The sequence below is a fragment of the Theobroma cacao genome, chromosome 9 (assembly GCF_053813885.1).
Source record: "Theobroma cacao isolate CCN51 chromosome 9, ASM5381388v1, whole genome shotgun sequence".
Taxonomy (NCBI): Eukaryota; Viridiplantae; Streptophyta; class Magnoliopsida; order Malvales; family Malvaceae; genus Theobroma; species Theobroma cacao.
The window spans coordinates 42396066-42411791 of NC_142647.1; the positions used below are offsets into that span (position 1 = coordinate 42396066).

General features: G+C 31.2%; 1 protein-coding gene across 1 annotated transcript; it reads right to left on the reverse strand.

Annotated features, from left to right (window-relative positions):
* Positions 1–372, reverse strand: LOC108663290 (uncharacterized). The gene has a single exon (XM_018126893.2). The coding sequence runs from the start codon at positions 370–372 to the stop codon at positions 1–3; it is 372 nt and encodes a 123-aa protein (XP_017982382.2).
* Positions 373–15726: the final 15354 nt, after the last annotated feature.

Sequence of the window (15726 nt, forward strand, 5' to 3'; positions counted from 1 at the left end):
TCACCCAATAGAAATTGCATGTGCTTCAGGCTTTTTTTTCAAATCAAGAACCTCCACCACATTTTGGAGATCATTCGTTAGCCTACTTAAGGTGTAATCCCTAGTGTGCAGTTCATAATCCAATTTGAACTGTGAAAATGACAAATTCAAGTTATGAATGATCATTGATATTTGCATTTCCTTATTTATCTTAGCACCATTTAGTTCTGCCTCATTGAGACAAGAGATCACTTTCAGCATGTAATGTCTAACTGGCTCCCCAAGTTTCTGCTTAAGGTCCTTAAAAGCATTGATTGCTTTCACCTTAGCAGACTTTGTTTTTGTACCAAACATCTCATGTATGTGCAACATTATGTTAGCAGCATTACCCATGCCTTCGTGTTGCTTTTGTAATACACTATTCATAGAGGCTAGTATATAGCATTTACCCAGGTCATTTGCATCATGCCATTGCTTATGATATTCAATATCTTGTGGAGTTGATTGGGAAGTTAGTGCTTTAGGCTCATGGTTAGAAAGAACCCATGTGATCTTATCATAATTAAAAACGATACTAAGGTTTCTTTTCCATTTAGTGTAGTTATCAACATTCATAGTGCATTTATTCAACAAAATTAAAAGATGATTCATATTTGTGATGCAGATATGTTTCTGAAAGTGCATTTGAAATTATGTAAGCATACTAGTTAATTATGGACTTTGAACATTTCATGATGCATGTATGCATGATGACAATATATAAAACCTTATAAATTGTATTATTAGTTTGATGATCATTTACCTTTCTATAATAAATTAATTGACTGTGGGCCATGAGAATTTCCTACTAGACAAATGGGGACCCCCCCACTTAACTATGCTACCTAGTATCTTCATACTTAACATGGTTAATGAGCACATTTATTTGGTTCACGAAGTTTACTAACAGAGCTACTGTAGGCAAGTTAATAGTAAATTCATGTTTAGTGTAACAACCATTTTTTCATTCTTTCAAGCTGTTTACTAAGTGAGCTTCTATAGGAGGTCTCACTCCATAATCCACCTAAAAGAATTTATCCTTTCGGAGATCTAATCCATCATGATCTAGATTCATGTCTGCCTATAGGGAGTGACATGTTTTACATGCCAATGGACCAACAATGAAGATCGTGGACTTTAGATTTACTATCATCCTCCCCTATTCAATATTTTTATGCTTAGGGTTTTGATTGACCTTTTACCGAATTTTCTAGATGCATATTTAGAATATCTTAAGTCAAACAATAGGCTTGGTTATGTTTCCAACTAAACGCTTTTAGTATATAACTAAGTCCATGTTACCATCTTGTCTAGATGTGATTTATTTTCCTATATTTAATATGTATCTCATAGCATAAAGCTCCTTTTAAATTAAAATACATAATGTATGCATGATATTCCTTAAGAAAAGTTGGCACCTTAATTTTAGATGACATGTTTTCAAGCATACAAATCATATCTAATATAATTCATATAGATATATAATAATAATAATAATAATAATAATAATAATAGTAATAAGCCATATTAATGTCCATACTAGAAAAGATAAAATAAAAAAAAATTATAACTTGTAATTCTCTTCAATCTTACTTGCTTCCGCTGCTTGCTAGGATCACATCCATTTGGCACTCTTTTGAATTTTATGACTATTTAAAATCTCCAATTTTAATTTTAATTTTAACGTAATTTGAGAAAATAATTTATTTTATCCAATTAATTAATCTCATTAATTAATACCAAAATAAATGATTTTTAATCCAAGGCCAAAACAAATTAATTTCCCAAAAATAAAAAATTAAATTTTGAAAAATTTTAAGATTATATATATTTTTGAAAAAAAATTATTTATTAAAAAACTTTTTTAATAAAGCCCACCCTAACCAATGGGCTGTTGCCCAACAACCCAAGGGTGCGTTGCACAATTGTAGCAGCCCATGAAGGTTATTGCATGCAAGTAGCAACTTGTACTGTTGCCTAACAGTATATTGCCAATAGCACACAGTTGGGGGCTATGTGTTGGCCGGCGGCACATAACAAGGGATTGTGCTATCTAGTAGCACACCCTACCCCTCATTCCTTTTTTTTTTCAATCAAAAAAAATATTTTAATAGAAAAAATATATATTTTTATAATAACAAAATTTTAATGTAAAAAAAACTCCTTTTCTTAAAAAAAATGATACAAGAAAAATTCTTTTTTCTTAAAAAAAATTAATAGCCATAAAAAAATTAAAAAGACCAAATATTACCTAATTACCTTTTTTCTTTTGGCTTTCAACTTCTTTCTCCATGGATGCACCAAATACATCAAGTAATATTAAAATTAAATGGCTTTTCCTAATTACATAAATCTAAGAAAAAAAATCAAAAAAGAAACATGGCTATGATAGGTCACCCTTCTTGTTTCATAGTCAAAAGAAAAAGGTTACATGTAAAATTCTCTAGGATAATTAATGTGGCAAAAACCTTGAATCATGCATCATAACATATAATCATACATTGATCACATCAAAGATAGTTAAATATATGCAAATGTATCAACCATGAAAAATAAATATAGGAAACAAAACTTGCTTTGATACTAATTGTTGGAGTAGAATCTTAGTTGATTGATGTAATTGTGTAAAGGATGGATTTCAAAAAATTTCTTTTATAAAGGAAGTAAGCAATCCAATTACACAACCAGAAACACAGCATTTTTATTGCAAGTAACATAATCACAACCAAAAAAAAAAAAGAATCTATTAAGTAAGAAAAACATACCTTTTATTTTGAGATTCTTATTTTTGGACATCATCACACCAATGAATGATTTCTCGATCAAACAAGTTTACCACTTATTCTTCAAGAATGCTTTCAACTTGAACCTTGAGTGTGGAATGCTAAACTACAATATGGTAACCAATTTTGTCTCTCTTTCTTCCTAAAATTAATGGCTACTTTTCTTTCAAAAGATTCAACCAAGAATGGGAGAAAGGAAGAAAGATACGACAAAGTTTGGAGCAAGAAAAGAGAAGTGACAGCTGAAACTTTTTCAAGAAAAAGTATGTACGTTTCTTTTCTTTCAATCTCTTATCTTTTTATTAAAACTCTTGCCTCAAAGGTTTAATCAAAATCAAATACCTTTGAATCGATCTTGACCATCCATTTAGAGTTAGGGAAGCATCAAACATGCTCCATAATTATCAAAATTAAAATTAAAAAATAAATAATTTAATTCTTTAATTATCATTTAGAATTCTTAATAAAATAAAATTTCTTATTGAATAATAACTCTTATTTTATTATTATCCATCTTTATTTAAAAAAGAATTTATAATAAATAAAAGAGTGATTGTCGAACATAGAATCTTCTTTTATTAACATGGATGTCTAGATTCATTTTGCAATAATCCTCCTAGCATTATCTTAATTTAGGGTAACTTTTGTCTTTAATTACAACAAAAATATTTTATTTTATCTAAATTAAGACAAATATGTTTTCTTGTCTAGATTAAGACAAAAACTATTTTTCTTGTCTTAAATTAAGACAAATATATTTTCTTGTTTAAATTAAGACAAATATGTTTTCTTGTCTAGATTAAGACAAAAACTATTTTTCTTGTCTTAAATTCAGACAAACATATTTTCTTGTTTAAATTAAGACTAAATATGTTTTCTTGTCTAAATTAAAACAAATATGTTAAAGCTGTCATATTTGTACACAATTTAATTAATCAAATTAAAACATGCATTCCAACTTAAACAAGTTGAATTCTATGAAGCTAAGAGGAGAATCTATTTGGACATAGATATTCCAAACTCCAATAAACTCAGAATTATTCTTAATCTCGTTAAAAATAATTCAAGCTTATCAACTATGAAATCACTCCACTATAGATTCATGGTTGCATTCTTGGATTAACTATAATTACAAGAAACAATTTAATACTAGATATTAATTATTAGTTGTCCAATTGCAAACCTTATCTTGTGAATCCTTATAACCATCTAATGATAAAAAAAAGTAAAATGGCTGTTTACCCTTTATGTCAATTTTGTCCTTTAGTCTCAAATTTCATCCAATTAGTAATTCAATACTCTAGATCTAATCGTTTAAGTATCTAAATGTGATGAGTAGCTAATTCATCAATCTACTGGGCCTAGATTAATTTTCAATCTTTTTGAAATCACTAGAAATGATGTTAATGCTATGAACTCTATTATTTAGATATATGTTTCTAGATGTTCATCTCAATTGTAATCCCAAATTACGGAGTCTAGATCAACGCTTTGTGATGATCATGCTCATGGTAAATTAAAGATTATAAGGAGATTAAACACGAGTCCATTATCCATCAGGATTTCGGTTCTATTATAAGCAAATGCATAAATATGAGATCAAAATTTAAGTAACTGTTAAACTTAAATTTGATTCTCGCATGATTTTCATTCATCTAATAGTGTCATTACTTGAAGTCAACTATTTCGGTATTTGAGATTCATCATTCCCTTAAAGTGAATCAGATTCATTTCGTTAGAAGTAATCTAGACACTATGGCCTCAAGACAATAAAGTGACCAACTTTATTATATGGCTGTGAACAATTTTTAGATTCAATTAAAATACATGTCTCCCATGTATGACTCTTCATACAAATATATTTTAATATCTCAATAGAATCATGGTACCTTAATAACTAGAGAATGAACGCTTATTTAAAATAAACTTTTCATCTTATTATCAAAGTGTACTTTCATTACAAATTTAATGAAATTAAGCATGAGAATATATTTGCTTTCCAAGGCACTATATTCTCAAAATTCCTAACAACCCCATCCCTTCAAAAGGATCATAGGTGTAAAAACCCACGATCCTCAGATTAAAACAGAAGCTTTTCAAGAAAAAAAAAAGAAAACCTTAGGAAGAGTTTGGAAAACACAAAAACCCAAAAACCTAATTTTTTGAAAAAAACCAAAAAAAAAAAAACAAAAAGAAGCCCTTAGTTTTTTTAGTAGCTTTACACTACAATACACACACAAGTAGAAGAAAACAATGCAAAAAAAAAAAAAAAGCAATACAAAAAAAAAATAAAAAAAAAGAAGCGTTCAATAAGGGGAATAGAAAAAGTATCTACTTTGTTTTTTTTGTGATGGTTTTGAAGTAGGGTAAAAGGTTGAGTGTGACAGGGAGATAAGTAAAATTGGTAGTTATGGTTTTGTTGTAGAGAGAAAGTAGAGCTTTTCGGTTAAATAGAGAGAAAGAAAGGGGAAAAAGAAAAGAGAATGAAAAAGAGGTTTATAAATGTAAGGTTTTGGGAGGCTTGAGTGGTAAAATAACACCTAAAATCAATTTAAGACTTCATCGAATATAACAAATTTAATAGGTGGCCAATCATAACTAGATAAAAAAGATCGGTGACAACTCCTTAAATTTTATTAGCTTTAAAATTATTATAATTTTGATTATGACAAAATGATCAAATTTACTTGAACATTATTTGAGTTGTCAAACCCTGTTCTATAAAATAATTACGACGTCATGTACATGCTTAATAGAATGTTTGCATATTTAGGAAGTTCGAGGAATCGTTAAAAGATGATATTTCTCCTAATGGTACCATTAAGTCTATTAAGCATCGAACTAGTTCAAATAGGAATTTTAAGGTGAAATTAAGATTTTCACAGTTCAGGGATGACTCAAAATGGTAATTCGGAGTTCGAGGATCAATTTGGAGTCAAACCAGAATTTTCACTATCTAGGAGAAAAATGATCATTTGCCAGTTGGGGACAAAATGAGAATTTTTAGAAAAGATTTTTTGGCCCCATTTGACTTATTGGAGTATGATTTGAGGTTTAGAAGTGAAAAATTTTAATTTCGGTATAATTTGGAGTATAGGGATGAAATGATAATTTTGCCACCCTAGGGGCAAATCTGTAAATTTTCACCCCCGACACTTGTCAAGACCAAGGGATTTTATTCATCAGGGAAATGGATAAACATGAGAAATGTGTGGTGGAGAATTAAAGAATTAAAAGTCAAATATTTAAAATTTGAACCAATAAAGAAATGCCATGTGTCATTTTTTAATTATTTTATTATTTCTTTATAAAAAGGTAAAAAATCAGCCCATTTCTCCCATAGTGATCAGCCAAACTAGAAGAGAAGAGAAACCAAGGAAGAACAAACCTTAGGTGGGAAAAATCAAAGAGAAAGTGTTGGAATTCAAAGATTTGCTCAAGTAAAGGTAAAATTTCTTTGATTTTGCTAGTGACTTACCTTACCCATGCATTTTCCCTTAATTTCCATTGTTAAATTACATGTTTTCATGATGAATTCATGGCTGGTCAAAATGGGTACGGAGAGAGAATGATCTTGGATTGGTTTGATTTTTAGGTATGTTAGTGTTTTTAGGTGATTAACGATGTGTAGCATGAAAATAAGTGAAGAAAACCACCAAAGGTTTGGAACCCATTAATAGCTGAATTCTTTAAGTGAATAATGAGGAAGAATGGGATGTTATTCTAGGTGATTTGATTAAGAAATAATAGTTTTTGGTGTAGGAATTAATGAATTATGGAGAGAAAATTAAGTAGAAAGAATCACGGAGTTAGTGTACCATTGTTGGCCGAAAGTTCTAAGAAGAAAAGTGAAGGTAAATTTGCCTAATTGTGTGTTAATTAGTTGTGCTTGGTGGATTGAGGAATTGGAAAAGAAATGGACCAAGTTGGAGTGAAATTGGACGCATTGGCTAATTTATCGGATGAAAAATTGACTTAGGCCAATACCAGGTCTAGATGGCTACCCGTGCATTTTTCATTTCATATCATGCATATATATATTGAGCCTGAAATAGCTTACGACTGTTAGACACAATTTAATTGGAATATGTGTCATGGATTATGGCTAGGTGGTGAGTCATTGGATACGGGTAAAGGACTGTACTCGCAAACTGAAAATATGAGTATTTCTACTCCTAGAACTGTGAGTAAACCTATTATCGTCTGAATTATCTAAAATGATTTTTATCTGATTTTGTGATTTTATGAAAAAAAATGAGTTTAAATGGTAAATCTTTATGTTTTATAAACAAAATGTGATTTAATAAAATGATTTCATAAAATTGTCTTGAAATTGAATGATGGCTTTGAAAATTTGAGTAATTGGAGACCATGTGATTTATTGTAAATTATGATTTGAATTAAATGGCTTGTGATAAATTAGCATGATTGGCTGAATTTATACCTGTGTTGAAAAATATGAATTGTCTGTTTTGCCTTGATAAATTGGTTAGTAATGTAATTGCCATGCTATGCCATTGAGATTTGATTAATTGGTGGATTAAAGATTAGCTACTGCTGTGGTGGGGGGTTACGTGGAGTAGCCTATTAGAGGGGCACGGTAAACTCCTTAATATTCTCACCTCGGTCGTAGAGGCTCGTAGGGTATCTCTTGAGGTGGGCTTTTTGAGTGCACTTCACGTTAACCACCGTGTGAGAGTGAGACTCAGCCAACGTTAAGGAACGGCAGTGTGTCAGATGCGAAAACATGTTTATGGGTATGAGACATTTAACAGCCTTGGAGGTCTTAGTGGGGTATCTTGACGAAGGTACCCGCGAGAATGATTTTGGCAGGAGCCAAGTTTTGAGAAATTCACGAGCCATATTGATTATTTGGTTAAAATGAATATTCGTGTTGTGAAAAATTTGCTGAAATGAATTATTTTTAATTATCTCCCTTTACTCGCCTTTAGATAGTTTAGATGGTGTCTGTTTACTCACTGAGATTATGTAATCATAATCTCACCCCTTTTCTTATCCATTTTTTAGGCTCAGGACAGTTTGTTGATAGTTGATTAAGACGATAATTAATCTCGGAGTTTCATCCTAGAAAGTAAGGATTCGTAGCCTTACACCTTCTTGGTTAGTTGGGGGCCCACGTGTCATTGTAAAAGTAATTTTATACTTTAGTTATTTGATTTCAAGTATGTACGAACATATTTAGGTTTTACACCATGTTTTTGGTGGGTTTTGGTGTTCTCGAAGAAAAATGATGAAAATGCCCTTGTGAGCCAGAAAATAATATTTTATTATTTTGATTTGGAAAAGGCTTATGATTTCTTGAAATGCGAGATTTAATAACTGTCATTCACCGGGGAGATGCGGAAGCTAATGCTAAGTCTTGCGGGGTTTCGATCGGCATTCAGGGTAATGAGTGCCTATCGAGACGTCACAGCGGTTGTCACGGGCCCGATGGGGAGTTCTGGGTCATGACATGAGTGATTCTTGAAAAGTTCTTGAAATGATTTAACTCCTATACATTTGTTCTTACATAGTTACAAGCTTGACTCTTAAAGTTATTGAACTATATTTATAAGCTTGTATGACTTAGGTGTATGAGTGCTTATGATTCCCATTCATTAAAGTCTGATTTAAATATTAAAGGAAAATCTAGATGCACTCATTAAAGGGTAGTTTTGAATATCTTTTTTAATGATGACAAAAAAAGAAAGAAGGGAGACTGAGTTAAATAGAGTTTGATAGGTTTTCATCTTTAATTTATGTGTGTGATGCTTTGGTCATGCTTTATTAATAATGATATGCCTTCTGTGAAATCTCTCATTGAATTGATAATTTCATATATAATTTGGAGGATACATATTGTAATGCTTCCTTCAAAATGACTTGGATGAATGACGGCTGAAAATGATTTGGAAGAATACTAGATAAAAATGCTTAATGATGATATTTTTTTAATTTCTCCTTAAGTTGCTATTTTTATTTATGAATTAGGGAATTTAATGGAAATGCTTGATTGATATTGCTTGGTTGGTTGATATTGAGAATAAATAATGAATGCTTGATGATGATTAATTATTGATAATACTTGATGATAATTGAGAATAATGCTTGAAGACTAATGGCACCTTAGACATGCTTAGGAACTACTTTGCAAATATTTCTTGAAAATATGAGTATTTGATGCTTATGTTGAACATCTATTCAAATTCTCATACTCTTTTAGTTCCATGAATACTTGAGTTTTATGGAAATGAATTAATATCCATTTGAATTGTCATGACCCGAAACTCCCATAGAGCCCGTGACAACAGCTGCGATGTTCCGATAGACATTCATTATTCAGAATGCCAATCGAAACATCGCAAGGCTTAACATCAGTTTTCTCGCTTCCCTTGTGAGTATTAGTTACTAAAATCATGTTTTAAAGTGATATGAACCAATTTCAATTCAAAAACAGTCAAAGAGAAGTTTCAGCTACACAGGGGTATTTTGGTCATTTTTTTCAAAAATTTTCGAAACCAGCTAAAATGTAGTATATGAGAGAAATTTACACATTTCATAACCGAAAATAAGTTTAGATACCTAAAACATTCATTTAAAGTGAAATTATAGCTAATGGAATAAAATAAAATAAAAATAATGAATAAAATATTCTAATTTTTCATAAAACAATTTTTATAGAATGCTACGTAAATAATTTTTACAGCGTAAAAGCAAAATAAATTCCTACATACAGTAGCATACGTAGCTCGATATTCAAAACATTTAACAATGACATGTGGGCTCCCGAATGACTAAAAGTAATGAAGGCTGTGAACCTACAGTTTTTGAAGATGTAGGTCCAACTGTAGCCCTTAACGAAATGAGCTATCTACCGACTATCCTGAGCCTGAAATAGGTGGAAAGGGGGGTGGTGAGATTATATAATCCTAGTGAGTAAACCAATATCATCTAAAATATCTAAAACTGAGTAAATAGAGACAGATAAAATAGATTAGCATAAAAATGATTCACAACATTTCGAACTCATTTTAATAAGATAAAATAGATTCATTTCACCCAAATAAACAACGAGGCTTATGATTTCCTGAAAAGCTTAGCTCGTGCCAAAATCATTCTCATACTCGGTTGTCAAGGATACCTTGGCCTGGAGCTATCCCAACCGAATCCGCCAAGGCTGTTAAAAAGTCATGTACACATAAATCATGTTTTTATTTTGAAAACATAGCCGTTCTTGGGCGTTGGCTGAGTTCACCCTCACGTGGTGGTTTGGCGTGAAGTGAACTCTAAAGTTTTACCTCAAGAGTTGCCCTACGCGCCTCCTTAATCGAGATAAAAATATACCCGAATTTCGTGCCCCTCAAAAAGGTTGGTCCACAGAACCGACACTACAGTGACCAATCTATAACCCACCAATTCAATAAAAATTCAACAGCATGACATGGCAATTTTATCATTATCTAGCCTATCAAGGCAAACAACAGTTTATACATTTTCAACACAAATACCCATCCAGCCATTTATGCCCACATTATCATAAGCCATTCAATTCAAAACATAATTTACAATACAGCAAGTAGTCTCCAATTACTCCATTTTCAAGTCATCATTAAATTTCAAAATAATTTATAAAATCATTTCATTTAAACACATTTTTCATAAAATTTCAAAATCGGATAAAAACATACTTTAGATAATTAAGACGATAATAAGGTTACTCACTGTAATGGGAATCGAATTCGGGATACTCTGATTCTTGATCCTTGGATACTACCTCTTTACTCTTGCCAGAATGCTCACCACCTAGACATAATGCATAATAAGCAATTTGCTACATTTGTACTAAACCGTTGTAAAACCAATTCAGGCTCTATACTAATGCATGAAATGGGATGTGAAATACTAGGATAACTACCTAAATACGGTATTCAATATAAATTCAATTATGTACCTAAATAAAATGGTATTGGCCTAATTCGATCTATTACCCGATTAATTGGCCAATACATCCAATTCAACTCCAAACAATTCCATTTCTCTCCCAATACTCCAAATCATTAAACACAATTTAAATAACTTGAAATGTGGCAAAATCATCATCACATTTTCTCTTAAAAAATTAGACCATGGTGAGTGCACTAACAATATAATTTTTCATGCTTGATTCTTACACCATAAATTATTCATTCCTAATCAAATCACTTGAAATTCAATCAAATTCATCATCAATATTCCACATGGAATATTCGGCCAATGAAGGTGATGTAAGAACATGAATTTTTCTTGCTTGCTTTTCATACTACACATCACCAAACAACTAAAAACACTAAAATAATATGTTTTCTAACTAAATTTATCATCAAATTCTCTCTCCTAAGGTTTGATCAGCACACTATCCTTCATGATATCTTGTGATTCAACCATGAAAAATGCAAAATAATGCATAGGAAAGGTAGATCACAAGCTAGAATTAAGAAATTTTACCTTTAATGGCTTGATTCCTTGAAAATCAACAATTTCCCTTTGAATTTTTCTCTCTAGGGTTTTTGTTCTTCCTTTTTTCTCTTTTTCTCTCTTTGGCCAACCAAGATAAATGAGTTGGGAGGGTTATGGGCTGATTTTTAAAGCCAAATAATAAAATAATCCAAGCTTGACACTTGTCACCATGTTTAAAAACTTAATAATTAAGCTTTCTTCCACCACCACATAAAATCCTTCAATTATCCATGATATAAAATGCTAATGGCTGAAATCCATGGGCATGACAAGTGTTGGGTAGTGTAAAATTATAATTTTACCCCTGAGGTGGCAAAATGACTATTTTGCCCTTATCCTCGAAAAAATGTCAAAATTAAAATTCTTCACTTCTCAAACTCAAATTATACTCCAAATGATCAATCTTAATAAAAAATTTCATCCAACACTCACATCTTAACCTCGGATGACAAAATGACCATTTGGCTCCTAGATCATGAAAATTCTAATTTGACTCCAAATTGATCCTCAAACTCTGAATCACCATTTTAAGTCATTCTAGGGTTTTAAAATTCTCAATTTCATCTTAAAATCTCTATTTGGACTAGTTCGAGGCTTAATTCAACTTAATTGTACCATTTGGTACATTGCCGTTCTTTAACGATTTTCGACGTACCCAAATAAGCAAACATGCATTCTTATATAAGAATGGCATAATAAACATATTGTAGAGCTGGGCTTGACATGAATGCTCATTTATTCTAGGCTCATAATTTTTCTTCTAATATTTGATCTATTAAGAATTTTTAACAATTTGTGTTGAGCTTAATGATTTCTTAAGGGGGGAGTCAATCATTGTCATTGATATCATAATAAATTAAGATCTACAGCAACATGGTTTGGTGAGAATTCAACATTTGGTGTTTTTCACTACTTGTAACATCTTTTTAAACAGCAAAATTAATATTGTGCCTTGTATTGCTTCTCAATTAAACTTGATTGTTGAAATGCATAATTGGTGTCAAGCCTTAAGTTTTATCAATTAGTATCTAGCTTTAAAATTAGCACTAAGCTTTAGAATTGTCTCTTCTCACTTAAGGTTTAAATTGATCATATCTTTTTTAAATGCGTTTAAGCCTTGAAGTTGATATGCTTGGAATGCTTAATGATAAGGGAAGTCTTACTAGTGCTTTACCAATTGATAGAATGAACTTTAAAATGATTCCATCTCTCATAATTGATATTGTGCTTTTACAACATGGGAGATTTTATTTATATCTATCAATTAGTATATTGAGCTTTAACACTTGGTATTTGTCATGATCCGGTACTCTCTTTAAGCCTGTGATAACAGTCGCAATGTCCTGATAGACATACCTTACCCGGAATGTCAACTGAAACCTTGCAAGACTCTAGCATCAGTTCTCCGCCTCACCTGTGAGCAACAGTTACTAAATATTATGTTTTAAAGGAATATAGACTATTTTCAAATAAAAAATAATCAAAAAGTAATTTCTACCGCACAGAGGTATTTTGGTCATTTTACCTGAAAATTTCGAAACCTACTAAAAAAATATAATATATAAATAAAAAAAATATACATTTCATATCTAAAAATAAATTTAGATATCTAAATCATCCATTTAAAGTGAATTTTTATCTAATAGAACAAAATAAAATATTGGATAAAATATTCTATTTTCATATAAAACAATATTTATAAAATTCTACTTAAACAATTACTGTAGCGTAATAACAAAATAAATTCATATACATAATAGCACACAGCACCAGGGTATACAAAAATATTTTACAATGACATGTGAGCCCAAAATAATAAAAATAAACAGAATTGTAGACCTACGATTTTTAAAGGTGCAAATCCAAAAGCAAACCCTCAACAAAATTGACTATCTACAGACTGCTCTGAACCTGAAATGGGTGAAAAGAAGGGGGTGAGTTTTTATAAACCCAATGAGTAAGCAAAGTTCATCTATAACATCTAAAGCCGAGTAAATGGAGACAATTAAAACATCTTTTCATAATATGTTTCATAACATTAAAACTCATTTCAACCATATAAAACAATTACATTTCATCAAAAATAATCAGTAAGGCTTATGACTCTCTTAAAACTTGGCTCTTGCCAAAAATCGTACTCAGTGACACCTTGTGTCGGGCATCCAATCGAGTCTGCCAAGGCTATTAAATTAACATATACACATAAAACATGTTTTTATGTTTAAAAATGTAGCCGTTCTTTAGCATTGGTCGAGTTTCACCCTCACGTGGTGGTTCAGCGTGAAGTGAACTCTAAACTACCTTAGGAAATACCCTCTGCGCCTCTCCTACTAAGGTAAAATATAACGGGGTTTACCGTGCCCCTCTAATAGGCTGGTCCATGAAAACCCGCCCACTGCAGTAAGCTAATCACTTACCCCACCAAATCAATAAAAATTTCAGCAGCATGACATGGCTAATATGATATTACCCAGCCTGTCAAGGTAAAACAAAACAATTCATATATTCCACACAAACACAAATCCAGCCATTCATGCCATCACATTGTCATAAGCCATCAATTCAAATCATATGTCAAAACATATATATAACACAAGTATATAGTCTCCACTTACTCAATTTTCAAAACAAAGATTCAATTTCAAACCAAATTATGAATCTCATTTCATTTAACCAACACTTCAGTTATAAAACATAATAGTTTACAATTTAAATTTATTATTCTTTAAAATCATAAAAACGAGTATAAACTATTTTAGATAGTTAAGATGATCGTCTGTTTACTCACTATAAACGGGAGTACTCCTACTCTTAGTCCTCAGGTACGATATCCTTACCTTTACCAGAAAGCTCACCACCTATACATAATACATAACAAGTAATTCAATATATTTGTGTCAAACTGTTATAAAACTATTTCAGGCTCTTTATGAATGTATGAAATTAAATGAGAAGTGTTCGAATAATCATTTAAAGATAGTGTTCTATGTAGGTTCAATTGTTGTTGGACTGAAATGGTATTCGACCTAACTCGCACTATACACTGTTTAATTAACCAAAACATCCAATTCAACTCCAAATAGATTTATTGCACTTTCGGTACTCCAATAAGTCCGTATACCTCATTAGAAATCAATTCTAAGTCCATTTACTATAATTTTCTCATTATCGTTCAAGTCGTTTACTAAAGAAACTATACTTTTCGATAACCATTTTCGATATCTGACATCACGAATCATCAATTACGAGCTAGATAACATGAAATATAACAAAATTCATCTTTAAAATATTCCCTATAGAATTCGACCAATTAGGGTTTGATGAAGAACATGTTATTTTCTTACTTGTTTTTCATACCGAATATCACAAAACACTAAAAACGCCTAGATAACATGAGATCTAGCCAAACCCATCCTCAAAACCTTCCCCCCTTGATTCAGCCAGCATGCTTCCATCATGAAAACTTGAGTTTCAACCATAGAAAATGAAAAAGAAAGCATAGGTAAGGTAGATCTTAAGCTAAATCGCGAAATCTTACCTTCGATCGCTTCGTTTTTCGAAAATCCAATGAATTTCTCTTGAATTTTTCCTCCTTAGAGTTTTTCTATTCTTTCCCCCTTTGTTCTTTGGCTTGAACGGCAATGAGAGAGTGAATGGGAAAGTTTATGTTGAGTTTATAAAGGAAATTATAAAATAATAAAAACTTGACACATGGCAACATATAATTGGTTCACATTTAAAACTTAACTAATAAGGCTTTTCCTTTCCACCACATATAATCCCATAATTATCCAAAGTATAAAATGATAATAGATGAAATTCATGGGCTTGACAAGTGTCATGGTGGTGTAAAATTTTAAAAATTCCAATTATGTCCTCGTGGACACATGAAATGACCGTTTGTCCTTATGCTCGGAATTGAAATTTTTCACTCCTCAAATTCAAATTATGCTCCAAATAGTCAAACTTGGTCAAAAATCTTGTCCAACATTCCAATTTTTGCCCTCAGGTGGCAAAATGACCATTTTGCCCCTACATTATGAAAATTCTCGATTGGATTCCAAATTAATCCTCGAACTCCAAATCACCATTTCAAGACATTCTAAGGTTCAATAACTCTCAAATACATCCCAAAATCTCTATTTGGATTAGTTCGAGGCTTTAATCGACTTAATTATACCACTAAGTACAATATCAACTTTTAACGATTTTTTGAGGCATCCAAGTATGCAGACATGCTATCAAGTACATGAATGACATGGCAAGTATATTATAGAGCTGAGCTTGACAGTATTGGAGCTGAAATATGGCTTATGTGCTTATTGAACATCTTTATGATTATCTTTCTTGAACTTCATAATTGTTATGTCCACATTTTGCTTACAGATATATATACATGTGTCATACGTATTGATGATTCTCTTAAGGA

What these genes read in the sequence shown, in the direction of transcription:
- LOC108663290 (XM_018126893.2), bottom strand. Translation starts at nt 372, where the DNA reads ATGGGTAATGCTGCTAACATAATGTTGCACATACATGAGATGTTTGGT.